The 25,728-nt window shown below is 41.0% G+C and overlaps 1 protein-coding gene across 1 annotated transcript in view; it reads right to left on the bottom strand.

Moving 5' to 3' along the window:
* Positions 1-25,728, bottom strand: part of LOC110165906 (neural-cadherin-like) — a 456,074-nt gene that overhangs the window by 111,846 nt on the left and 318,500 nt on the right. The window contains exon 23 of the mRNA XM_055155988.1: positions 3,033-3,247. Coding sequence (XP_055011963.1) covers positions 3,033-3,247 — 215 coding nt within the window. The remainder of the gene's footprint in view (positions 1-3,032; positions 3,248-25,728) is intronic.

Below are 25,728 nucleotides of genomic sequence, written 5' to 3'. Positions count from 1 at the left end.
CACTTTTCTCTGTAAACAGTGAGTAAAAAGAAAAGAAAAAAAATAGCCGGGGGGAATCGGAAGTACTCGGTTTTGTTACTAAAAGGTGCACTGTGTAACTTTTCTGGTGGAGGGTGTGTCACGTGCCGCTCGTCTCCATGGAGATTTGTTTTTCATGGTGTTTTTAAGCAGTGAAAACGTCTGTAGTGGAGAAAATGTAAAATAGACAAGTTTAAACGGAACATTGTTGTTATGATTGTGTTATTAATGTTAACACCGTTTATCATCATCTACAGAACAGAAATAACAGGACTAAACCAGGTCTAAACCAGGACTAAACCAGGACTAAACCAGGTCTAAACCAGGACTAAACCAGACTAACCAAGGACTAAACCAGGACTGAACCAGACTAAACCAGGACTAAACCAGGAAACTAGGACTAAACCAGGACTAAACCAGGACTGAAACCAGGACTAAACCCAGGACTGAACCAGGACTAACCAGGACTAAACCAGGACTGAACCAGGACTAAACCAGGACTAAACCAGGACTAAACCAGGACTAAAACCAGGACTAAAACCAGGACTAAAACCAGGACTATAAACTAGGACTAAACCAGGACTAAACCAGGTATAAACTAGGACTAAACCAGGACTAAACCAGGACTGAACCAAGACTAAACCGGGACTGAACCAGGACTAAACCAGGACTAAACCAGGACTGAACCAGGACTGAACCAGGACTGAACCAGGTCTAAACCAGGACTAAACCAGGTCTAAACCAGGACTAAAACAGGTCTAAACCAGGACTAAAACAGGACTGAACCAGGACTAAACCAGGACTAAACTAGGACTAAAACAGGTCTAAACCAGGACTAAACCAGGACTGAACCAAGACTAAACCAGGTCTAAACCAGGACTAAACCAGGACTGAACCAAGACTAAACCAGGTATAAACTAGGACTAAAACAGGTCTAAACCAGGTCTAAACCAGGACTAAATCAGGACTGAACCAAGACTAAACCAGGACTGAACCAGGACTAAACCAGGTCTAAACCAGGACTAAATCAGGACTGAACCAAGACTAAACCAGGGACTGAAACCAGGACTAAACCAGGACTAAACCAAGACTAAACCAGGACTAAAACCAGGACTAGGACTAAACCAGGACTAAACCAGGACTGAAACCAGGACTAAACCAGGACTAAACCAGGACTAAACCAGGAACCAGGACTGAACCAGGACTTTAAACCAGGTTAAAACCAGGACTGAACCACGACTAAACCAGGACTAAATCAGGACTGAACCAAGACTAAACCGGGACTGAACCAGGACTAAACCAGGACTGAACCACGACTAAACCGGAACTGAACCAGGACTAAACCAGGACTGAACCAAGACTAAACCAGGACTAAACCAGGACTGAACCAGGACTGAACCAGGACTGAACCAGGTCTAAACCAGGACTAAACCAGGACTAAAACCAAGGACTAAACCAGGTCTAAACCAGGACTAAGCTAAGAATAAAACAGGACTAAACCAGGACTAAACTAGGACTAAATTAGGACTAAACCAGGACTAAACCAGGTCTAAACCAGGAATGAACCAGGACTGAACCAGGACTAAAACAAGACTAAACCAGGACTGAACCAGGTTTAAACCAGGTTTAAACCAGGACTAAACCAAGACTGAACCAGGACTGAACCAGGACTGAACCACGACTAAACCAGGACTAAATCAGGACTGAACCAAGACTAAACCAGGACTGAACCAGGACTAAACCAGACTAAAACCAGGACTAAACCAGGACTGAAACCAGACTAAACCAGGACTGAACCAGGACTGAACCAGGACTAAACCAGGACTAAACCAGGACTGAACCAGGACTGAACCAGGACTGAACCAGGTCTAAACCAGGACTAAACCAAGACTAAACCAGGTCTATATCAGGACTAAACTAAGAATAAAACAGGACTAAACCAGGACTAAACTAGGACTAAATTAGGACTAAACGAGGACTAAACCAGGTCTAAAACAGGACTAAACCAAGACTAAACCAGGACTGAACCAGGTCTAAACCAGGACTAAACCAAGACTCAACCAGGACTGAACCAGGTCTAAACCAGGACTGAACTAGGACTAAAAGAGGACTAAACCAGGACTGGATCAAGACTAAACCAGGACTGGACCGGTCACCTGACAGTCTACGTGGGCAAACCTCCGAACCACTCAGTCCTGGTTCAGTCCTGGTTCAGTCCTGGTTCAGTCCTGGTTTAGTCCTTCTGGTTCAGTCCTGGTTCAGTCCTGGTTTAGTCCTTCTGGTTCAGTCCTGGTTCAGTCCTGGTCAGTCCTGGTCCAGTCCTGGTTCAGTCCTGGTCCAGTCCTGGTCCAGTCCTGGTTTAGTCCTGTTCTAGTCCTGGTCCAGTCCTGGTTTAGTCCTTCTGGTCCAGTCCTGGTTTAGTCCTGTTCTAGTCCTGGTCCAGTCCTGGTTTAGTCCTTCTGGTTCAGTCCTGGTCCAGTCCTGGTTTAGTCCTTCTGGTTCAGTCCTGGTTCAGTCCTGGTCAGTCCTGGTTTAGTCCTTCTGGTTCAGTCCTGGTTCAGTCCTGGTTCAGTCCTGGTTCAGTCCTGGTTTAGTCCTTCTGGTTCAGTCCTGGTTCAGTCCTTCTGGTTCAGTCCTGGTCCAGTCCTTCTGGTTCAGTCCTGGTTCAGTCCTGGTTCAGTCCTGGTTCAGTCCTGGTTCAGTCCTGGTTCAGTCCTGGTTCAGTCCTGGTTCAGTCCTGCTCTCTTCATTTCGCATTTAAGTTGCAGCTATTTCATATTTCTTTCTTTTTTTTTTTTTTTTTTTTTTAACATCTCACATAACACACACCTTTAAAACAGCACTGCGGAACATTCCCTTGAGCGCGCCTTCACGAAGCCCCGTGAACCAAACGCACAAACGACACGACGCGACGCCATTTCTCCACCAATCCCGTGATCTCCTCCGCGCTCGTTAAACTTATCGCATCCATTTTTTCGAGCTCGTTCTAATTAACCCGGAGTTCGTCGCGTTACCTATGGCCATGTAATCCTCACGGTCTCCGGGCATCAGCGTCGCCACGGGGCCCGAGTAGAGCAGCAGTCCGTCGTCCTCTTCCGTCAGAAACTCCAGTGAAAGATGGCTATCAAAGCACGGCCTTATGGGGGGAAACCAGGCATAGCCGTTGCCAAGGAAACTAAGTCTCGTCTGCTGACAGTCGGGGCCCTGGAGCTGCGGGGGGCACTGGCACCTGTAGCAAAGGAATAAAAAAAAGGAGAGGGGAAGAGGAAAAAAAAAAGACGTGTAAGTGAAAGAAAGTGTCAGCTCTGTTTTTGTTTCCAAATATGTTTCGCACGGTCCAGTCTCCGGACAAGGGGACCTCCACTTGACAAGTTTGGGATATTTTCTTACGGTTTAAAGGAGCCATTTTACGTTTTTTTGTTTGTTTTGTTTTTCTGGTTTTGGATGAAATATAAAACCAACCCAGAGCTGGAAGAAGGAGTAAGAAAGATTTTAGAAATATTCGTAGGCGTATTTGGCTGTAGGTGAGAGTAAAATAAATAGTGGTAAATTCTCGATTGAGTCCAGTCATACGTGAAAAACCCTAACCCTGGTTGAGTCCTGTTTTAGTCCTGGTTTTAGGCCTGTTTTAGTCCTGGTTTAGTCCTGGTTTTGTCCTGTTTTAGTCCTGGTTCAGTCCTGTTTTAGTCCTGTTTTAGTCCTGGTTCAGTCCTGGTTTAGTCCTGTTTTAGTCCTGGTTTAGACCTGGTTTAGTCCTGAATTAGTCCTGTTTTAGTCCTGTTTTAGTCTTGGTTCAGTCCTGGTTTAGTCCTGTTTTAGTCCTGTTTTAGTCCTGAATCAGTCCTGGTTTAGTCCTGTTTTAGTCCTGGTTCAGTCCTGGTTTAGTCCTGTTTTAGTCCTGTTTTAGTCCTGGTTCAGTCCTGGTTTAGTCCTGGTTTAAACCTGTTTTAGTCCTGATTTAGACCTGGTTTAGTCCTGGTTCAGTCCTGTTTTGGTCCTGGTTTAGACCTGGTTTAGTCCTGGTTTAGTCCTGATTTAGTCCTGGTTTAGACCTGGTTTAGTCCTGTTTTAGTCCTGTTTTAGACCTGGTTTAGACCTGGTTTAGTCCTGGTTTAGTCCTGATTTAGTCCTGTATTAGTCCTGTTTTAGTCCTGGTTTATTTTTCCTGGTTCAGTCCTGATTCAGTCCTGGTTTAGACCTGATTTAGTCCTGTTTTATTCCTGGTTCAGTCCTAGTTTAGACCTGGTGTAGTCCTGGTTCAGACCGGGTCTGGTTTAAAACTGGTTTAGTCCTAGTTAATCCTCCTGGTTTAGTCCTGGTTCAGTCCTGTTTTAGTCCAGGTTCAGGCCTGGTTTAGACCTGATTTAGTCCTGTTTTAGTCCTGGTTTAGTCCTGGTTCAGTCCTGGTTTAGTCCTGGTTTAGACCTGGTTCAGTCCTGGTTTAGTCCTGGTTTAGTCCTGGTTTAGTCCTGGTTTAGACCTGGTTCAATCCTGGTTAAGTCCTGGTTTAGTCCTGGTTTAGTCCTGGTTCAGTCCTGGTTCAGTCCTGGTTCAGTCCTGGTTTAGTCCTGGTTCAGTCCTGGTTTAGTCCTGGTTTAGACCTGGTTTAGACCTGATTTAGTCCTGTTTTAGTCCTGGTTCAGTCCTTATGCATCATCTCGATCAATGTTTCTTCTGCCTGTGAAGTGATGACGCATTTTTTTCAGTCTGTGAATTTGTTTTCATACTGAAGAAAGCGGAATCGTAAATTTAAATTTCGTGATTATAATTCTTGATGTCGTAACTTTTCAGTTCATATTCCGATGGATAAAACACACAACACATTTTACGCACGACTGGACTCAATCGAGAATTTACAAATATTTATTTTACGCTCAACTACAGCCAAATATGCACACACATTTCTGAAAGCTTTTCTTACTCCACACAGACCTTCTTGCTTACAGAGAGTGTGGTGGATTTTAAACCAGATGCCCTTCCTGACAATTCAAACCACATTATGTTTTTAAGTGGCCCCCTCGCTCACAGTCAGAATTTCTGTTTTTCAAGATATTTTTGCATTTTGTATTTTTGTTTCGGGTCTGGATTTGCCAGTCTCTGCTGAATTAAAAGTAAAACGTAGCTGTTAACTTGAAAACTACCACTTCATGACATCACACGGTGGAACAGAGCATTTTGAGCTTCGAAGATGTAAACAATTTAACAATACAGCGTTACTCAAACATGTGTGAATGAAACAAAACACAAATTCAGGTCTGTTTTTGAAGAAATAACAACATTATAACTAGGGGTGTCAAATTATCGCGTTAATTGCGATTAATTAATTACAGTCATATTTAGCGCGTTATGTTTTTTAATCGCGTTAATCTCATTTTTAATCTCTAACTTTAGTGTTTCTGTATGCGAGTTTGCTTCATTATAAAACCTGTTTTTATGTGTTGTTGTCCCAACAACACACACACACAAACACACACAAAAAACACATTTATACATTTTTTTTTTTCGGTAATTCCACTCATTGTCGGAAACCCACACAAAACGCGCACAGTAAGAGCGATGTAAACGTCATGTTAACGTTGGCGGCGTCAGTCACAATGGACGAGGTGGAAGAGCCAGTAGAACAGAGGCAGCAGTGCACAGGTAAAAAACACATTTGTGTCTTGGAAATTCTTCTCCCGACGTGAAATATAAAAGAAACTAACAAATATAAAATCGCCTACAACTTAAATGTCACTGGTGAAAACAACCTGCATAGACTCATGATGTCTGCACTACTGTCCTATACACACAACACACACACACAACACACACACACACACAACACAAACACACACAAACACACATACACACAAACACACACACAAACACATACAAACACACACACACACAACACACACAAACACCTTCATCATCGTCATTAACCTGAGAACGCGCGGACCATGTTTCCTTCCGTAGTTACTGCGCGGACACCGACGTGCTCCCGTGAGCCACGTGTGGATCGTGTTTTCTCGCGTACGCGGCGTAAACCGCGCTTCCTCCTGTGAGCCTCTAAACCAGAACTAACACCAAGACTAAAACCAGGACTAATCCAGTCCAGGACTAAACCAGGTCTAAACCAGGACTAAACCAGGTCTAAACCAGAACTAACACCAGGACTAAAACAGGATTAATCCATTCCAGGACTAAACCAGGACTAAAACAAGGACTAAAACCAGTGATCTCATATATAAAGCATTTCTCTATCAATAATATTTATAATATTGGTTAAGGAAAGACTGGACTTTTTATTGTCTTTAAGTAGACAAAAGTTATTATGTTCAGATTTCCTCGTCTTTGCTACTTTACAGCAAACAGTTTCTTATTCATGGAGACTTGGGCTCAACAACCAAATTGGGAGAGATTTGTTAAACAATAAATGACTTTATAAAGTCACTTTTTTAAATCTATATCAGTGTTTTGATCTGCCACAATAATGTAATCATGAATTTAAATGAAAATACCTCAAATTGAAGCTTTTCTCAGCAATTTTTAGGTGAGATTAAAATGAGATTAATTAGATTAATTAATTACAGATCATAATTAATTAATCTCTCAATTTTTTTTATCGCATGACAGCACTAATTATAACATGATTTAAAGCTCACAAGAGTCAATTTTTGCATCATATAAAACCTTTAAAATTCAACACTTTTTTAGAAATTAAAGTAATCAAAGTGCAATTCCTCAAAAGTGATTCTGTAACTGTGAACACAACATTATTTTTAGCGTGACAGCATAAAAAAAAAAAAGAGGTTAATTAGGATTCAGTGTAGCAGACAGTTGAAAAATCTGATGTCATGAAAAAGGATTCAGGTCTGGTCGAGGTGGAGCAGCTCAATAATCCAATAATACACTTAAATTCATTCATAAATATTAATGTGTAAGGTCGCTACAACGCGTGTGGGGGTTTTAAACCAGATGCCCTTCCTGTCAATTCAAAACACTTTATTTTTTTGAGAAGAAGCTCCACTCACAGTCAGAATGCCATTTTTTTAAAGTATTTGTGCAGTATAAAACCACTTTCTCAAGGTATTTGTGAAGTATACCTCTTTTCAAGGTATTTTTGCGCCGTAAACCCACTCCAGAGCCACTTGCTAAAGCATGTGTGTGGGGGATTTTAAACCAGATGCCCTTCCTGACAATTCAAAACACTTTATTTTTTGAGAGGCAGCCCCGTTCTCAGTCAGAATGCCTGTTTTTTTAAGTATTTTTGCACCATCAAACCACTTTTCAAGGTATTTTTGCACTATAAATCCACTCCAGAGCCACTTGCTGCAGTGCATGTGTTAGATTTTAAACCAGATGCCCTTCCTGTCAGCTCAAAACAAAATTTTTTTGACAGGCAGCCCCGTTCTCAGTCAGAATGCCTGTTTTTTTAAGTATTTGTTTCAGTATAAAACCACTTTTCAAGGTATTTTTGCACTATAAATCCACTCCAGAGCCACTTGCTGTAGTGCGTGTGTTCGATTTTAAACCAGATGCCCTTCCTGTCAATTAAAAACACTTTATTTTTTGAGAAGGAGCCTCGTTCTCAGTCAGAATGTCAGATTTTCTCGGCATTTGTGCAGTATTAAACCAATTTTCAAGGTATTTTTGCACTATAAAACCACTCCAGAGCCACTTGCTGCAGTGCATGTGTTCGATTTTAAACCAGATGCCCTTCCTGTCAATTGAGAACACTTCATTTTTTTGAGAGGAAACCCCGCTTACAGTTCGAATACCTGTTTTTCTAGGTATTTGTGCACTATAAAACCACTTTTCTTGGTATTTTTGGTTATAACACCCCGTTCTCAGTCAGAATGTCAGCTTTTCTACGTATTTTGCGCTATAAAACCACTTTTCTAGGTATTTTTGCACTATAAAACCACTCCAGAGCCACTTGCTGCAGTGCATGTGTTCGATTTTAAACCAGATGCCCTTCCTGACAATTCAAAACACTTTATTTTTTTTGAGAGACAACACTGTTCTCAGTCAGAATGTCAGTTTTTCCAAGTGTTTGTGCAGTATAAAAACACTTTTCAAGGTATTTTTGCGCTATAAAACCACTCCAGAGCCACTTGCTGCAGTGTGTGTGGGCGATTTTAAGCCAGATGCCCTTCCTGTCAATTGAAAACACATTATTTTTTGAGAGGCAGCCCTGCTCACAGTCAGAATGTTTGTTTTTATAGTCATTTTTGCAGTATAAAATAAAATTTCAAGTTATTTTTGCACTATAAAACCACTCCAGGGCCACTTCCTAAAGCATGTGTGGGGGGGATTTTAAACCAGATGCCCTTCCTGTCAAATCAAAACACTTTCTTTTTTGAGAGGAAGCACGGCTTACAGTTTTTCTAGACATTTTTGCTCTATAAAACCACTTTTCAAGGTATTTTTACACTATAAAACCACTCCAGAGCCACTTCCTGCAGCGTGTGTATGGCAGATTTTAAGATAAGATAAGATAAGATAAGATATGTCTTTATTAGTCCCACAGTGGGGAAATTCCAGTGCATGTAGCAGATTTTAAACCAGATGCCCTTCCTGTCAGCTCAAAACACATTATTTTTTTGAGAAGCAGCCCCGCTCAGAGTCAAAATGTTTGTTTTTCTAGGTGTTTTTGAAGTATAAAACCACTTTTTAAGATATTTTAGGGCTATAAAACCACTCCAGAGCCACTTTTTACAGTGTGTGTAGTGAATTTTAAACCAGATGCCCTTCCTGTCAAATCAAAACACTTTATTTTTTGAGAGGCAGCCCTGCTCACAGTCAGAGTGTTTGTTTTTCTAGATATTTTTGCAGTATAAAACCACTTTTCAAGGTATTTTTGCAGTATAAAACCACTCCACTCCAGAGCCACTTCCTGCAGTGCGTGTGTTCGATTTTAAACCAGATGCCCTTCCTGACAATTCAAAACACTTTATTTTTTTTGAGACAACACTGTTCTCAGTCAGAATGTCAGTTTTTCCAAGTGTTTGTGCAGTATAAAAACACTTTTCAAGGTATTTTTGTGCTATAAAACCACTCCAGAGCCACTTGCTGCAGTGTGTGTGGGCGATTTTAAACCAGATGCCCTTCCTGTCAATTGAAAACACTTTATTTTTTGAGCGGCAGCCCTGCTCAGAGTCAGAATGTTTGTTTTTCTAGGTATTTTTGCAGTATAAAATCTAATTTTAAGGTATTTTTGCTCTATAAAACCACTCCAGAGCCACTTCCTGCAGTGCGTGTGGTGGATTTTAAACCAGATGCCCTTCCTATCAATTCAAAACACTTTATTTTTTGAGAGACAATATCACTCACAGTCAGAATGTCAGTTTTTCTCAGTATTTGTGCAGTATAAAACCATTTTTCAAGGTATTTTTGCGCTATAAAACCACTCCAGAGCCACTTGCTGCATTGTGTGTGGGGGATTTTAAGCCAGATGCCCTTCCTGTCAATTGAAAACACATTATTTTTTGAGAGGCAGCCCTGCTCACAGTCAGAATGTTTGTTTTTATAGTCATTTTTGCAGTATAAAATAAAATTTCAAGTTATTTTTGCACTGTAAAAACCACTCCAGGGCCACTTCCTAAAGCATGTGTGTGGGGGATTTTAAACCAGATGCCCTTCCTGTCAAATCAAAACACTTTCTTTTTTGAGAGGAAGCACGGCTTACAGTTACAATGCCAGTTTTCTAGACATTTTTGCTCTATAAAAACCACTTTTCAAGGTATTTTTGCACTATAAAAACCACTCCAGAGCCACTTGCTGCAGCGTGTGTATGGCAGATTTTAAGATAAGATAAGATAAGATAAGATATGATCTTTATTAGTCCCACAGTGGGGAAATTCCAGTGTTGCAACGCCCAAAATTGAAGAACAGCAGGAAAACGGTAACATGCAATAAAAACAGACAAGAGATAATGGCTTAAAAATAATTTAAAAATAAAAAACCAGATGCCCTTCCTGTCAATTCAAAACACTTTCTTTTTTGAGAGGCAGCCCTGCTCACAGTCAGAGTGTTTGTTTTTCTAGATATTTTTGAGCTATAAAACCACTCCATATGTAAAGATGTAAGAATAAATCAATTCAGTGATACATCGTGATACTTCATTGCACAATTCTTGATTCAAAATGGATCCAAATAGATTTTTAAATATTTTTTTACTCAAATTCATTAGTTACATTCACTGTTCTTGTGATTTAAAAAAAGGTAATACATTTTGTTCTCGTGAAGTTGTAGGTGACTGAATTATTAGAAGTAATTATTGATAAACTTCAATATATCGTCCATTGTTTTAGTATCGTGATATATTAAATCGTGACATGGATGTTATCATATGTATCTTTGTTTTGCAAGTCTCAAGTCTTCTCAAGTCCTGAAGTCCCAAGTCAAATACAGGCAAGTCCAAGTCGAGTCTCGAGTCACTGGCCCATAAGTCCAAGTCAAGTCCAAGTCAAGTCCAAGTCGAGTCTCGAGTCACTGGCTCATAAGTCCAAGTCAAGTCCAAGTCAAGTCCAAGTCAAGTCCAAGTCAAGTCCAAGTCGAGTCTTGAGTCAGTGGCCCATAAGTCCAAGTCAAGTTCAAGTCTACTTTGAGCTTCAAGTCATTTTTATTTATTAATTAAAGTTTTTATTTATTTAGTTAGTTAGTTATTTTGCACATATAACAACAATAAAAAAAAAACAACAAAAAAAAACACACTAGATAAAAAAGTAGGTGCTGGAAGAAGAAAAAACCCAAAAGGGCTTATATTAAAACCTCCACCTTATGAATACATTAAAAATTGAACATTATCGCTGTTCATTAAAAAAAATAAAAAAATAAATAAATATATAAATATATAATATATATATATATATATATATATATATATATATATATATATATATATATATATATATATATATATATACATATACATATATATAAGACCATGGATTAAATTCATTTGATTCAAACATGGATTAAAACACAATGAAACATTGACAATTATCAAAGATTATCAAACACCACCATGAAATATGAGACATTTCCTCAAACTCTTTTGAAACAACACCTCTGCTGTGCCGTCACTAACCAGATGTGAAAACTTTTAGACCAAAGCATCAAATAGAGCTTAGATTTTTGCCATTTATATGAATTTTAAGATAAATTGTACTTTAAAAATCATAGTATATTTATACTTGAGTATTTATAGAGTATATAAGAGTTGTAGAAATTCATTTAGGATTTTTTTTTTCCTTTTTAAATGTCTTGACAAGATCTTAGTGTGAATTATTATGCTCAAAATAGAAAAAAAAATCTGATACAAAAGTGCTTCACAAGTCTACTCAAGTCCAAGTCGAGTCCCAAGTCTTAGTCCGTTTCGTCACGTCACGACTCAAGTCCTCACCAATATTCAATTCAAACCACATTATTTGGTAGAAAGATTTGAAATTCCTTATTGTGAACTTAAATATTTTTAGTTTCAGCTCATAAAAATGAAACGCCGATCGTTTACAAAATGAGAGTCTAAGGGAAACAAATCTAGCTTTTATTTATTTTAATGGAGTTTATTAGAGAGACGACTAATGTATGCAAATGCCCTAATCTAATTTAATGAGAAACCATATTTTAATGTTGATTAATTTTAAAGCAAAATCACCATTATGCTAAAAAGCTTTGAAAATGTACCCGTGTGTGCGCTGAATTTTTACTATATTTCACTGTCGACTAAACCCCGTGGACTAGAGGAGCGAGATGTCAGCCACAGAGTTCGGCTTCAGTCAAATGAAGGTCAGCGAGAGTAGCAGTTGTTGATACTTTGCAGGTGATGTAATCAAATTCTAACTGGAGGCATGCTCTGTCTGAGGCTTTGTTAGACTTTAATCTGAGTTTTGTTACACAAGAACTGACACAGATGGAACTACAACCAGGGTTCTCACTCTTTTTCACAACATTTTAGAACTTTTGCAGACTTTTTCACGACCTAAAGTGAAATTTCCATGACTTTACGGCACCTACATGTGTAGAATTGATCAGAATTTTAGGGCTAAATATAAAATGTGAACTCTTTCCACTCACTTTATGGTTTGGTTTTATAGTTTTTTTTAACATTCAAAATACTGTCAGTGCATTTATTGTCGTCTCTTTTAAACAAAAGGTGCAGAAGTTCAGAAATAATCATAATAGTCTAATAAAAACTTAATAGAACGATGTAGTTGCGTGAAAAAGATACTAAAATAACATGATTTTTACAAAACTTTCATTGAATTTACAAAATTCCATGACTTTTTAGGCCTGGAAAATTACATTTAGACCTGGTTTAGACCTGGTTTAGTCCTGGTTTAGTCCTGGTTTAGACCTGGTTTAGATCTGGTTTAGTCCTGGTTTAGATCTGGTTTAGTCTTGGTTTAGACCTGGTTTAGATCTGGTTTAGTCCTGGTTTAGATCTGGTTTAGTCTTGGTTTAATCCTGCTTTAGACCTGGTTTAGTCCTGGTTTAGACCTGTTTTAGTTCTGGTTTAGACCTGGTTTAGTCCTGGTTTAGACCTGGTTTAGACCTGGTTTAGTCCTGGTTTAATCCTGGTTTAGACCTGGTTTAGACCTGGTTTAGTCCTGGTTTAGACCTGGTTTAGACCTGGTTTAGACCTGGTTTAGTCCTGGTTTAGTCCTGGTTTAAACCTGGTTTAGTCCTGGTTTAGACCTAGTTTAGACCTGGTTTAGTCCTGGTTTAAAGGACTAAAGCAGGACTAAACCAGGACTAAACCAGGATTAAAACAGGACTAAAACTGGACTAAAACTGGACTAAACCAGGACTAAAACAGGACAGAAACAGGACGTGAGCGCGAGGACGTCGATTTACTGCTCCCGCGCTCGCTCCTCCACAGACCAGACCACAACACAAGCAACAAGGGCATTTTTATCAATCGATCGTTTACATGAACCATAAATCCTTGAATATTCAATTGTGCCTCAAATCGATGAACCATGAGCACAGCACTTCTCTGATCTGGTTTTTATCTGCACCGAACCCTCCGGAGACTCTTCCCACTCAGCACCACTCGCCTTTTGTTAAGACATAATTAATGAATTCTACTTCTTTCACTTTTCTATGCGCCGAGGCACCGCTGATTTCCTGGACTTTTCGCACGTCCCGCCCGTACCAGACCCGGATCTCGTTCTGGAGGTATTACACAGTCTGGTTGACATCTGTGCAATTGGCTTTTCTTGTACTTATCTGTTCTGATTAGACTCTGATTGTTCGGCGTCGTCGCTCTCGCAGAAACATTAGGAGGAAATGAATGTTTTCGGTGCGTCTCCGCGGCGCGTTCGCGATAAATATGAATAAAAACGCGGGCGTATTAAAGGTTCTGTACGACGTGAAAGGGACGCGTGGGATTTTGGTCGCGTCGTGAATCCGTTGCCTCGTTAAAACGGACCTGGAGTTTTGGGTTGGAGTTTTGAAAAAGTTACGACGTCAAGAATTATAATCACGAGAAGAAAATTTATGGTCACGCTTTCTTCAGTTTGAATATGGATTCGTAGATGTGAGATGCCGGTTTTGTGCCAAATACGGACTGAACCAGGACTAAACCAGGACTAAAACAGGACTAAACCAGGACTAAACCAGGACTAAACCAGGACTAAACCAGGGCTAAACCAGGACTGAACCAGGACTAAACCAGGACTGAACTAGGACTAAACCAGGACTGAACCAGGACTAAACCAGGGCTAAACCAGGACTAAAACAGGACTAAACCAGGACTGAACCAGGACTAAACCAGGACTGAACCAGGACTGAACCAACACTAAACTAGGACTGAATCAGAAGGACTAAAATAGGACTAAAGCAGAACTAAAATAGGACTAAACCAGGACTAAACCAGGGTTAAAACAGGACTAAAATAGGACTAAACCAGGGCTAAAACAGGACTAAAATAGGACTAAACCAGGACTAAACCAGGGCTAAACCAGGACTAAAACAGGACTGAACCAGGACTAAACCAAAAGGACTAAAATAGGACTAAACCAGGACTAAACCAGGGTTAAAACAGGACTAAAATAGGACTAAACCAGGACTAAACCAGGGTTAAAACAGGACTAAAATAGGACTAAACCAGGGCTAAAACAGGACTAAAATAGGACTAAACCAGGACTAAACCAGGGCTAAACCAGGACTAAAACAGGACTGAACCAGGACTAAACCAAAAGGACTAAAATAGGACTAAACCAGGACTAAACCAGTACTGACCCAGGACTGAACCAGGACTAAAACAGGACTGGACTAGGACAGGATTAAACCACCAGACACCCTGCTCCGTGGGCTCAGGGTTCTCCCTCTCTTAAGTCCAAGATTAGTCCTGGTTTAGTCCCGGTTTAGACCAGGCTTAGTCCTAGTTTAGTCCTGGTTTAGTCCTGGTTTAGACCAGGTTTAGTCCTGGTTTAGACCTGGTTTAAACCTGGTGTAATCCTGGTTTAGTCCTGGTTAAACCTGCTTTAGTCCTGATTTAGACCTAGTTTAGTCCTGGTTTAGACCTGGTCTGGTCTGGTTTAGAACTGGTTTAGTCCTGTTTAGTCCTCTTGGTTCAGTCCTGGTATCATTCCTTGTTTAGTCCTGTTTTAGACCTGGTTTAGTTCTGTTTTAGACCTGTTTTAGACCTAGTTCAGTTCTGGCTCAGTCCTGTTTTAGTCCTGGTTCAGTCCTAGTTTAGTCCTGTTTTAGTCCTGTTTTAGTCCTGGTTCAGTCCTAGTTAGTCCTGGTTTAGTCCTGGTTTAGACCTGGTTCAGTCCTAGTTTAGTCCTGGTTTAGTCCTGTTTTAGTCCTGTTTTAGTCCTGGTTCAGTCCTGGTTTAGTCCTGTTTTAGTCCTGGTTTAGTCCTGGTTCAAGTCCTGGTTTAGTCCTGTTTTAGTCCTGGTTTAGTCCTGGTTTAGTCCTGTTTTAGTCCTGGTTCAGTCCTGGTTCAGTCCTGGTTCAGTCCTGGTTTAGTCCTGGTTTAGTCCTGGTTTAGTCCTGGTTCAGTCCTGGTTTTAGTCCTGTTTTAGTCCTGGTTTAGTCCTGGTTTAGTCCTGTTTTAGTCCTGGTTCAGTCCTGGTTTAGTCCTGGTTTAGTCCTGGTTTAGTCCTGTTTTAGTCCTGTTTTAGTCCTCAGTCCTGGTTCAGTCCTGGTTCAAGTCCTGGTTTAGTCCTGTTAGTGCCTGTGTGAAGTGATGACATATTTTTGACAGTCGAGTCGCGTCTGTGTATTTGTTTTCGTACTGAAGAAAAGTAATCGTAAATTTTCTTGAAGTTGTAACATTTCAATTCCTATTCTGATGGATAAAACACACAACACATTTTATGTACGACTGGACTCATTCGAGAATTTACAAAGACTTTTTTTATGCTCAATTACAGACAAATATGCACAGATTTCTATTTCAGAAAAGCTTCTTTGTCTATAAAAATGCTCTGTTCCACCTTGTGATGTCATGCAGTGGTAGTTTTCAAGTTAACAGCTACATTTTACCTTTATTTATGTACAAATATTAATTCTAGAGCTGAAATTACGTAGGTTTTGTGCATTAAAAATGTATAAATGAGACAAAACACAACTCAGGTCTGGTTTAGTCCTGGTTTAGACCTAGTTTAGTCCGGATTTAGTCCTGGTTTAGACCTGGTTGTTTAGACCTGGTTTTAGACCTGGTTTAGTTCTGGTTTAGACCTGGTTTAGTCCTGATTTAGACCTGGTTTAGTCCTGGTTTAGTCCTGGTTTAGTTCCTGGTTTAGACCTGGTTTAGTCCTGGTTTTAGTTCTGGTTTAGACCTGGTTTAGACCTGGTTTAGTCCTGGTTTAGACCTGGTTTTAGACCCCTGGTTTAGTCCTGTTTTAGACCTGGTTTAGTCCTGGTTTAGACCTGGTTTAGTCCTGGTTTAGTCCTGGTTTAGACCTGGTTTAGACCCCTGGTTTAGACCTGGTTTTAGTCCTGGTTTAGTCCTGGTTTAGACCTGGTTTAGACTCCTGGTTTTAGTCCTGGTTTTAGACCTGGTTTAGTCCTGGTTTAGACCTGGTTTAGTCCTGGTTTAGACCTGGTTTAGTTTTAGTCCTGGTTTAGTCCTGGTTTAGACCTGGTTTTAGACTCTGGTTTAGTCCTGGTTTTAGTCCTGGTTTTAGTTCCTGGTTTAGACCTGGTTTAGAACCTGGTTTAGTCCTGGTTTAGACCTGGTTTTTACCCCTGGTTTAGTCCTGGTTTAGACCTGGTTTAGTCCTGGTTTTAGACCTGGTTTAGTCCTGGTTTAGACCTGGTTTTAGACCCCCTGGTTTAGTCCTGGTTTAGACCTGGTTTTAGTCCTGGTTTAGACCTGGTTTAGTCCTGGTTTAGTCCTGGTTTTTAGTCCTGGTTTAGTCCTGGTTTAGACCTGGTTTAGTCCTGGTTTAGTCCTGGTTTAGACCTAGTTTTAGTCCTGGGTTTAGTCCTGTTTTAAACCTGGTTTAGACCTGGTTTAGACCTGGTTTTAGTTCTGGTTTAGTCCTGGTTTAGTCCTGGTTTAGACCTGGTTTAGTTAAATTTTCATTGCATTAAACATGTATAAATGAGACAAAACACACTCCAGGTCTGTTCAAAGTGATGAGGAAGCAGCATTATAATAAGTTAGATCAGAAAACAGCGTCATGTGAACGATTTAATAAAAACACAACATAAATGGCAGCGATGGAGATGAGAGGCGCCCGTTCAATCACTGCTGTGGTGGGGACAGAAAACAGGGGTTGATCTTTGTCCTCTCCTCTGCAGCATGTGACACAGTCCTGGTTTAGACCTGGTTTAGACCTGGTTTAGACCTGGTTTAGACCTGGTTTAGACCTGGTTTTAGTCCTGGTTTAGTCCTGTTTTAAACCTGGTTTTAGACCTGGTTTAGACCTGGTTTAGACCTGGTTTAGACCTGGTTTTAGTCCTGGTTTAGTCCTGTTTTAAACCTGGTTTTAGACCTGGTTTAGACCTGGTTTTAGACCCCTGGTTTAGACCTGGTTTTAGTCCTGGTTTAGTCCTGGTTTAGACCTGGTTTTACTGGTTTAGTCCTGGTTTAGTCCTGGTTTAGACCTGGTTTAGTCTGGTTTAGACCTGGTTTAGTCCTGGTTTAGACCTGGTTTTAGTCCTGGTTTAGTCCTGGTTTAGACCTGGTTTTAGTCCTGGTTTAGTCCTGGTTTAGTCCTGGTTTTAGTTCTGGTTTAGACCTGGTTTAGAACCTGGTTTTAGTCCTGGTTTAGACCTGGTTTTTACCCCTGGTTTAGTCCTGGTTTAGACCTGGTTTAGTCCCTGGTTTAGACCTGGTTTAGTCCTGGTTTAGACCTGGTTTTAGTCCCCTGGTTTAGTCCTGGTTTAGACCTGGTTTAGTCCTGGTTTAGACCTGGTTTAGTCCTGGTTTAGTCCTGGTTTAGTCCTGGTTTAGTCCTGGTTTAGACCTGGTTTTAGTCCTGGTTTAGTCCTGGTTTAGACCTAGTTTTAGTCCTGGTTTAGTCCTGTTTTAGACCTGGTTTAGACCTGGTTTAGACCTGGTTTTAGTTCTGGTTTAGTCCTTGTTCAGTCCTGGTTTAGACCTGGTTTAGTTAAATTTTCATTGCATTAAACATGTATAAATGAGACAAAACCCAACTCCAGGTCTGTTTAAAGTGATGAGGAAGCAGCATTATAATAAGTTAGATCAGAAAACAGCGTCATGTGAACGATTTAATAAAAACTCGACATAAATGGCAGCGATGGAGATGAGAGGCGCCCGTTCAATCACTGCTGTGGTGGGGACAGAAAATAGGGGTTGATCTTTGTCCTCTCCTCTGCAGCATGTGACACAGTCCTGGTTTAGACCCTGGTTTAGACCTGGTTTAGACCTGGTTTAGTCCTGGTTTAGTCCTGTTTTAAACCTGGTTTTAGACCTGGTTTAGACCGGGTTTTAGTCCTGGTTTAGACCTGGTTTAGACCTGGTTTAGACCTGGTTTAGTCCTGGTTTAGTCCTGGTTTTTTTTAGACCTGGTTTTAGACCTGGTTTAGACCTGGTTTTAGTCCTGGTTTAGACCTGGTTTAGACCTGGTTTAGACCTGGTTTAGACCTGGTTTAGTCCTGGTTTTAGACCTGGTTTTAGTCCTGGTTTAGACCTGGTTTTAGTCCTGGTTTAGTCCTGGTTTTAGACCTGGTTTAGACCTGGTTTAGACCTGGTTTAGACCCTGGTTTAGACCTGGTTTTAGTCCTGGTTTAGACCTGGTTTAGTCCTGGTTTAGACCTGGTTTAGACCTGGTTTAGACCTGGTTTAGACCTGGTTTTAGTCCTGGTTTAGTCCTGGTTTTAGACCTGGTTTTAGACCTGGTTTAGACCTGGTTTAGACCTGGTTTAGACCTGGTTTAGTTCCTGGTTTAGTCCTGGTTTAGACCTGGTTTAGTCCTGGTTTAGTCCTGGTTTTAGACCTGGTTTAGTCCTGGTTTAGACCTGGTTTAGACCTGGTTTTAGACCTGGTTTAGTTTCCTGGTTTAGTCCTGGTTTAGTCCTGGTTTAGTCCTGGTTTAGTCCTGGTTTTAGACCCTGGTTTAGACCTGGTTTTAGACCTGGTTTTAGTCCTGGTTTAGACCTGGTTTAGACCTGGTTTAGACCTGGTTTAGACCTGGTTTTAGTCCTGGTTTAGACCTGGTTTTTTTAGACCTGGTTTTAGACCTGGTTTAGACCTGGTTTAGACCTGGTTTAGTCCTGGTTTTAGTCCTGGTTTAGTCCTGGTTTAGTCCTGGTTTAGTCCCTGGTTTAGACCTGGTTTAGACCCTGGTTTAAGACCTGGTTTTAGTCCTGGTTTAGTCCTGTTTTAGACCTGGTTTAGACCTGGTTTAGACCTGGTTTAGACCTGGTTTAGACCTGGTTTTAGTCCTGGTTTAGTCCTGGTTTAGTCCTGGTTTTAGTCCTGGTTTAGTCCTGGTTTTAGACCTGGTTTAGACCTGGTTTAGACCTGGTTTAGTCCTGGTTTAGACCTGGTTTTAGTCTGGTTTAGACCTGGTTTAGACCTGGTTTTAGTCCTGGTTTAGACCTGGTTTAGACCTGGTTTAGTCCTGGTTTTAGTCCTGGTTTAGACCTGGTTTAGACCTGGTTTAGACCTGGTTTTAGTTCCTGGTTTAGTCCTTGTTTAGTCCTGGTTTAGACCTGGTTTAGTTAAATTTTCATTTTAAACATGTATAAATGAGACAAAACCCAACTCCAGGTCTGTTTAAAGTGATGAGGAAGCAGCATTATAATAAGTTAGATCAGAAAACAGCGTCATGTGAAGCTTTAATAAAAACAACATAAATGGCAGAGATGGAGATGAGAGGCCCCGTTCAATCACTGCTGTGGTGGGGACAGAAAACAGGAGTTGATCTTTGTCCTCTCCTCTGCAGCATGTGACACAGTCCTGGTTTAGACCTGGTTTAGACCTGGTTTAGACCTGGTTTAGACCTGGTTTAGACCTGGTTTAGACCTGGTTTTAGTCCCTGGTTTAGTCCTGGTTTAGACCTGGTTTAGTGGTTTAGACCTGGTTTAGACCTGGTTTAAGACCTGGTTTTAGTCCTGGTTTAGTCCTGTTTTAGACCTGGTTTAGACCTGGTTTAGACCTGGTTTAGTCCTGGTTTAGACCTGGTTTTAGTCCTGGTTTAGTCCTGGTTTAGACCTGGTTTAGGACTCCTGGTTTAGTCCTGGTTTAGACGCTGGTTTAGTCCTGGTTTTAGACCTGGTTTAGTCCTGGTTTAGACCTGGTTTAGACCCTGGTTTAGTCCTGGTTTTAGACCTGGTTTAGTCCTGGTTTAGTCCTGGTTTAGTCCTGGTTTTAGTCCTGGTTTTAGACCTGGTTTAGACCTGGTTTAGTCCTGGTTTAGACCTGGTTTACCCCTGGTTTAGTCCTGGTTTTAGACCCTGGTTTAGTCCTGGTTTAGACCTGGTTTAGTCCCTGGTTTAGACCTGGTTTTAGTCCTGGTTTAGTCCTGGTTTAGACCTGGTTTAGTCCTGGTTTAGACCTGGTTTAGTCCTGGTTTAGTCCTGGTTTTAGTCCTGGTTTAGTCCTGGTTTTAGACCTGGTTTAGTCCTGGTTTAGTCTGGTTTAGACCTGGTTTTTAGTCCTGGTTTAGTCCTGGTTTTAAACCTGGTTTAGACCTGGTTTAGACCTGGTTTAGTTCTGGTTTAGTCCTTGTTCAGTCCTGGTTTAGACCTGGTTTAGTTAAATTTTCATTGCATTAAACATGTGTGAATGAGACAAACCCAACTTCTGTTTAAAGTTGATTAGTTAGATCAGAAATCATGTGAAGCTTTAATAAAAACACAACATAAATGGCAGAGATGGAGATGAGAGGCGCCCGTTCAATCACTGCTGCGGTGGACAGAAAACAGGAGTTGATCTGGCTTTGTCCTCTCCTCTGCAGCATGTGACACAGTCCTGGTTTAGACCTGGTTTAGGCCTGGTTTAGACCTGGTTTAGACCTGGTTTAGACCTGGTTTAGACCTGGTTTAGACCTGGTTTAGTCCTGGTTTAGTCCTGTTTTAAACCTCGTTTAGACCTGTTTTAGACCTGATTTAGTCCTGGTTTAGACCTGTTTTAGACCTGGTTTAGACCTGGTTTAGACCTGGTTTTAGTCCTGGTTTAGTCCTGTTTTCCTGGTTTAGACCTGGTTTAGACCTGGTTTAGACCTGGTTTAGACCTGGTTTTAGTGGTTTAGTCCTGGTTTAGTCCTGGTTTAGTCCTGGTTTAGACCTGGTTTAGTCCTGGTTTAGACCTGGTTTTAGTCCTGGTTTAGTCCTGTTTAGTACTGGTTTAGACCTGGTTTAGACCTGGTTTAGACCTGGTTTAGTTTGGTTTAGGTTCTGGTTTAGTCCTGGTTTTAGTCCTGGTTTAGACCTGGTTTAGACCTGGTTTTTAGACCTGGTTTAGAACCTGGTTTAGACCTGGTTTAGACCTGGTTTTATTTGGTTTTAGTCCTGGTTTAGTCCTGGTTTAGTCCTGGTTTAGTCCTGGTTTTGTTTAGTCCTGGTTTAGTCCTGTTTTAAACCTGGTTTAGACCTGGTTTAGACCTGGTTTAGACCTGGTTTAGACCTGGTTTTATTCCTTTGGTTTAGTCCTGGTTTAGTCCTGGTTTTAGTCCTGGTTTAGTCCTGGTTTTAAACCTGGTTTTAGACCTGGTTTAGACCTGGTTTAGTTCTGGTTTAGTCCTGGTTTAGTCCTGGTTTTTAGTCCTGGTTTAGTCCTGGTTTTTAAACCTGGTTTTAGACCTGGTTTAGACCTGGTTTAGACCCTGGTTTAGACCTGGTTTTAGTTCTGGTTTAGACCTGGTTTAGACCTGGTTTTAAGTCCTGGTTTAGTCCTGGTTTAGACCTGGTTTTAGTCCTGGTTTAGTCCTGGTTTAGACCTGGTTTAGACCTGGTTTAGTCCTGGTTTTAGTCCTGGTTTAGTCCTGTTTTAAACCTGGTTTAGACCTGGTTTAGACCTGGTTTTTAGTTCTGGTTTAGTCCTGGTTCAGTCCTGGTTTTAGTCCTGGTTTAGTCCTGTTTTAAACCTGGTTTTAGACCTGGTTTAGACCTGGTTTAGACCTGGTTTAGACCTGGTTTTAGTTCTGGTTTAGACCTGGTTTAGACCTGGTTTTAGTCCTGGTTTAGCCCTGGTTTAGACCTGGTTTAGTCCTGGTTTAGTCCTGGTTTAGACCTGGTTTAGACCTGGTTTAGTCCTGGTTTTAGTCCTGGTTTAGTCCTGGTTTAGACCTGGTTTAGACCTGGTTTAGACCTGGTTTTAGTTCTGGTTTAGTCCTTGTTCAGTCCTGGTTTAGACCGGGTTTAGTTAAATTTTCATTGCATTAAACATGTATAAATGAGACAAAACCCAACTCCAGGTCTGTTTAAAGTGATGAGGAAGCAGCATTATAATAAGTTAGATCAGAAAACAGCGTCATGTGAACGATTTAATAAAAACTCGACATAAATGGCAGCGATGGCGATGAGAGGCGCCCGTTCAATCACTGCTGCGGTGGGGACAGAAAACAGGAGTTGATCTGGCTTTGTCCTCTCCTCTGCAGCATGTGACACAGTCCTGGTTTAGACCTGGTTTAGACCTGGTTTAGACCTGGTTTAGACCTGGTTTAATCCTGGTTTAGACCTGGTTTTAGTCCTGGTTTAGTCCTGTTTTAAACCTGGTTTTAGACCTGGTTTAGACCTGGTTTAGACCTGGTTTAGACCTGGTTTTAGTTCTGGTTTAGTCCTGGTTTAGTCCTGGTTGCGTCCTGGTTTAGACCTGGTTTAGACCTGGTTTAGACCTGGTTTTAGTCCTGGTTTAGTCCTGTTTTAACCTGGTTTTAGACCTGGTTTAGACCTGGTTTAGACCTGGTTTAGACCTGGTTTTTAGTTCTGGTTTAGTCCTGGTTCAGTCCTGGTTTTAGTCCTGGTTTAGTCCTGTTTTTAAACCTGGTTTTAGACCTGGTTTAGACCTGGTTTAGACCTGGTTTAGACCTGGTTTTATTTCTGTTTAGTCCTGGTTCAGTCCTGGTTTAGTCCTGGTTCAGTCCTGTTTTTAGTCCTGGTTTAGTCCTGTTTTAAAACCTGGTTTTAGACCTGGTTTAGACCTGGTTTAGACCTGGTTTAGACCTGGTTTTATTTCTGGTTTAGTCCTGGTTCAGTCCTGGTTTTAGTCCTGGTTTAGTCCTGTTTAAACCTGGTTTTAGACCTGGTTTTTAGACCTGGTTTTAGTTCTGGTTTAGTCCTGGTTCAGTCCTGGTTTTAGTCCTGGTTTAGTCCTGTTTTAGACCTGGTTTTAACCTGGTTTTAGACCTGGTTTAGACCTGGTTTAGACCTGGTTTTTAGTTCTGGTTTAGACCTGGTTTAGAGACCTGGTTTTAGTCCTGGTTTAGACCTGGTTTAGACCTGGTTTTAGTCCTGGTTTAGTCCTGGTTTAGACCTGGTTTAGACCTGGTTTTGGTTTTTAGTTCTGGTTTAGTCCTTGTTCAGTCCTGGTTTAGACCGGGTTTAGTTAAATTTTCATTGCATTAAACATGTATAAATGAGACAAAACCCAACTCCAGGTCTGTTTAAAGTGATGAGGAAGCAGCATTATAATAAGTTAGATCAGAAAACAGCGTCATGTGAACGATTTAATAAAAACTCGACATAAATGGCAGAGATGGAGATGAGAGGCGCCCGTTCAATCACTGCTGTGGTGGGGACAGAAAATAGGAGTTGATCTTTGTCCTCTCCTCTGCAGCATGTGACACAGTCCTGGATTAGACCTGGTTTAGACCTGGTTTAGACCTGGTTTAGACCTGGTTTAGACCTGGTTTAGTCTGGTTTAGTCCTGGTTTAGACCTGGTTTAATCCTGGTATAGTCTTGGTTTAGACCTGGTTTTTAGTTCTGGTTTAGACCTGGTTTAGTCCTGGTTTAGACCTAGTTTAGTCTGGATTTAGTCCTGGTTTAGACCTGGTTTAATCCTGGTATAGTCTTGGTTTAGACCTGGTTTAATCCTGGTATAGTCTTGGTTTAGACCTGGTTTTAGTTCTGGTTTAGACCTGGTTTAGTCCTGGTTTAGACCTAGTTTAGTCTGGATTTAGTCCTGGTTTAGACCTGGTTTAGTCCAGATTTAGTCCTGGTTTAGACCTGGTTTTAGTCCTGGTTTAGACCTAGTTTAGTCCGGATTTAGTCCTGGTTTAGACCTGGTTTAATCCTGGTTTAGTCCTGGTTTAGACCTGGTTTAGTCCAGATTTAGTCCTGGTTTAGACCTGGTTTTAGTCCTGGTTTAGACCTACTTTAGTCCGGATTTAGTCCTGGTTTAGACCTGGTTTAATCCTGGTTTAGACCTGGTTTTAGTTCTGGTTTAGACCTGGTTTAGTCCAGATTTAGACCTGGTTTAGTCCTGGTTTTAGTTCTGGTTTAGACCTGGTTTAGAACTGGTTTAGTCCTGGTTTAGACCTGGTTTAGTCCTGGTTTAGTCCTGTTTAGTCCTTGGTTTTAGTTCTGGTTTAGACCTGGTTTAGTCCTGGTTTTAGTTCTGGTTTAGACCTGCGTCAGTCCCGGTTTAGACCTGGTTTAGACCTAGTTTTAGTCCTGGTTTAGTCCTGGTTTAGACCTGGTTTAGACCTGGTTTAGACCTGGTTTTAGTTCTGGTTTAGTCCTTGTTCAGTCCTGGTTTAGACCGGGTTTAGTTAAATTTTCATTGCATTAAACATGTATAAATGAGACAAAACACAACTCCAGGTCTGTTTAAAGTGATGAGGAAGCAGCATTATAATAAGTTAGATCAGAAAACAGCGTCATGTGAACGATTTAATAAAAACAGACATAAATGGCAGAGATGGAGATGAGAGGCGCCCGTTCAATCACTGCTGTGGTGGGGACAGAAAATAGGAGTTGATCTTTGTCCTCTCCTCTGCAGCATGTGACACAGTCCTGGATTAGACCTGGTTTAGTCTGGATTTAGTCCTGGTTTAGACCTGGTTTAATCCTGGTATAGTCTTGGTTTAGACCTGGTTTTAGTTCTGGTTTAGACCTGGTTTAGTCCTGGTTTAGACCTAGTTTAGTCTGGATTTAGTCCTGGTTTAGACCTGGTTTAATCCTGGTATAGTCTTGGTTTAGACCTGGTTTAGTCTGGATTTAGTCCTGGTTTAGACCTGGTTTAATCCTGGTATAGTCTTGGTTTAGTTTTAGACCTGGTTTAGTCCTGGTTTAGACCTAGTTTAGTCTGGATTTAGTCCTGGTTTAGACCTGGTTTAGTCCAGATTTAGTCCTGGTTTAGACCTGGTTTTAGTCCTGGTTTAGACCTAGTTTAGTCCGGATTTAGTCCTGGTTTAGACCTGGTTTAATCCTGGTTTAGTCCTGGTTTAGACCTGGTTTAGTCCAGATTTAGTCCTGGTTTAGACCTGGTTTTAGTCCTGGTTTAGACCTACTTTAGTCCGGATTTAGTCCTGGTTTAGACCTGGTTTAATCCTGGTTTAGACCTGGTTTTAGTTCTGGTTTAGACCTGGTTTAGTCCAGATTTAGACCTGGTTTAGTCCTGGTTTTAGTTCTGGTTTAGACCTGGTTTAGAACTGGTTTAGTCCTGGTTTAGACCTGGTTTAGTCCTGGTTTAGTCCTGGTTTTAGTTCTGGTTTAGACCTGGTTTAGTCCTGGTTTTAGTTCTGGTTTAGACCTGGTTTTAGTCCTGGTTTAGACCTGGTTTAGACCTGGTTTTAGTCCTGGTTTAGTCCTGGTTTAGACCTGGTTTTACTCCTGGTTTAGTCCTGGTTTAGACCTGGTTTTAGTCCTGGTTTAGACCTGGGTTTAGACCTGGTTTTAGTTCTGGTTTAGTCCTTGTTCAGTCCTGGTTTAGACCGGGTTTAGTTAAATTTTCATTGCATTAAACATGTATAAATGAGACAAAACACAACTCCAGGTCTGTTTAAAGTGATGAGGAAGCAGTATTATAATAAGTTAGATCAGAAAACAGCGTCATGTGAACGATTTAATAAAAACACGCCAAAAAAACGACATAAATGGCAGCGATGGCGATGAGAGGCGCCCGTTCAATCACTGCTGTGGTGGGGACAGAAAATAGGGGTTGATCTGGCTTTGTCCTCTCCTCTGCAGCACGTGACACAGGCTGGCTCCTCCGATAATGTCAAAACCATCTATTTTCATGCGGCGCTGAAGAAAGCCGTGTGTACCCAGGCTGTTAGGGGCTGTTTCTCCCCTTTTCTGTTTATTCTGCGGAGGGGCCACACATGTCAAGAATACTGATCTGTACGACGCAA

The sequence above is a fragment of the Boleophthalmus pectinirostris genome, unplaced genomic scaffold (genome assembly GCF_026225935.1).
Source record: "Boleophthalmus pectinirostris isolate CB_2022bp ecotype Guang Dong unplaced genomic scaffold, ASM2622593v1 HiC_scaffold_2, whole genome shotgun sequence".
NCBI lineage: Eukaryota > Metazoa > Chordata > Actinopteri > Gobiiformes > Gobiidae > Boleophthalmus > Boleophthalmus pectinirostris.
Note: the sequence above shows the minus strand (reverse complement) of the source record. Positions and strands in the feature narration are given on the sequence as shown.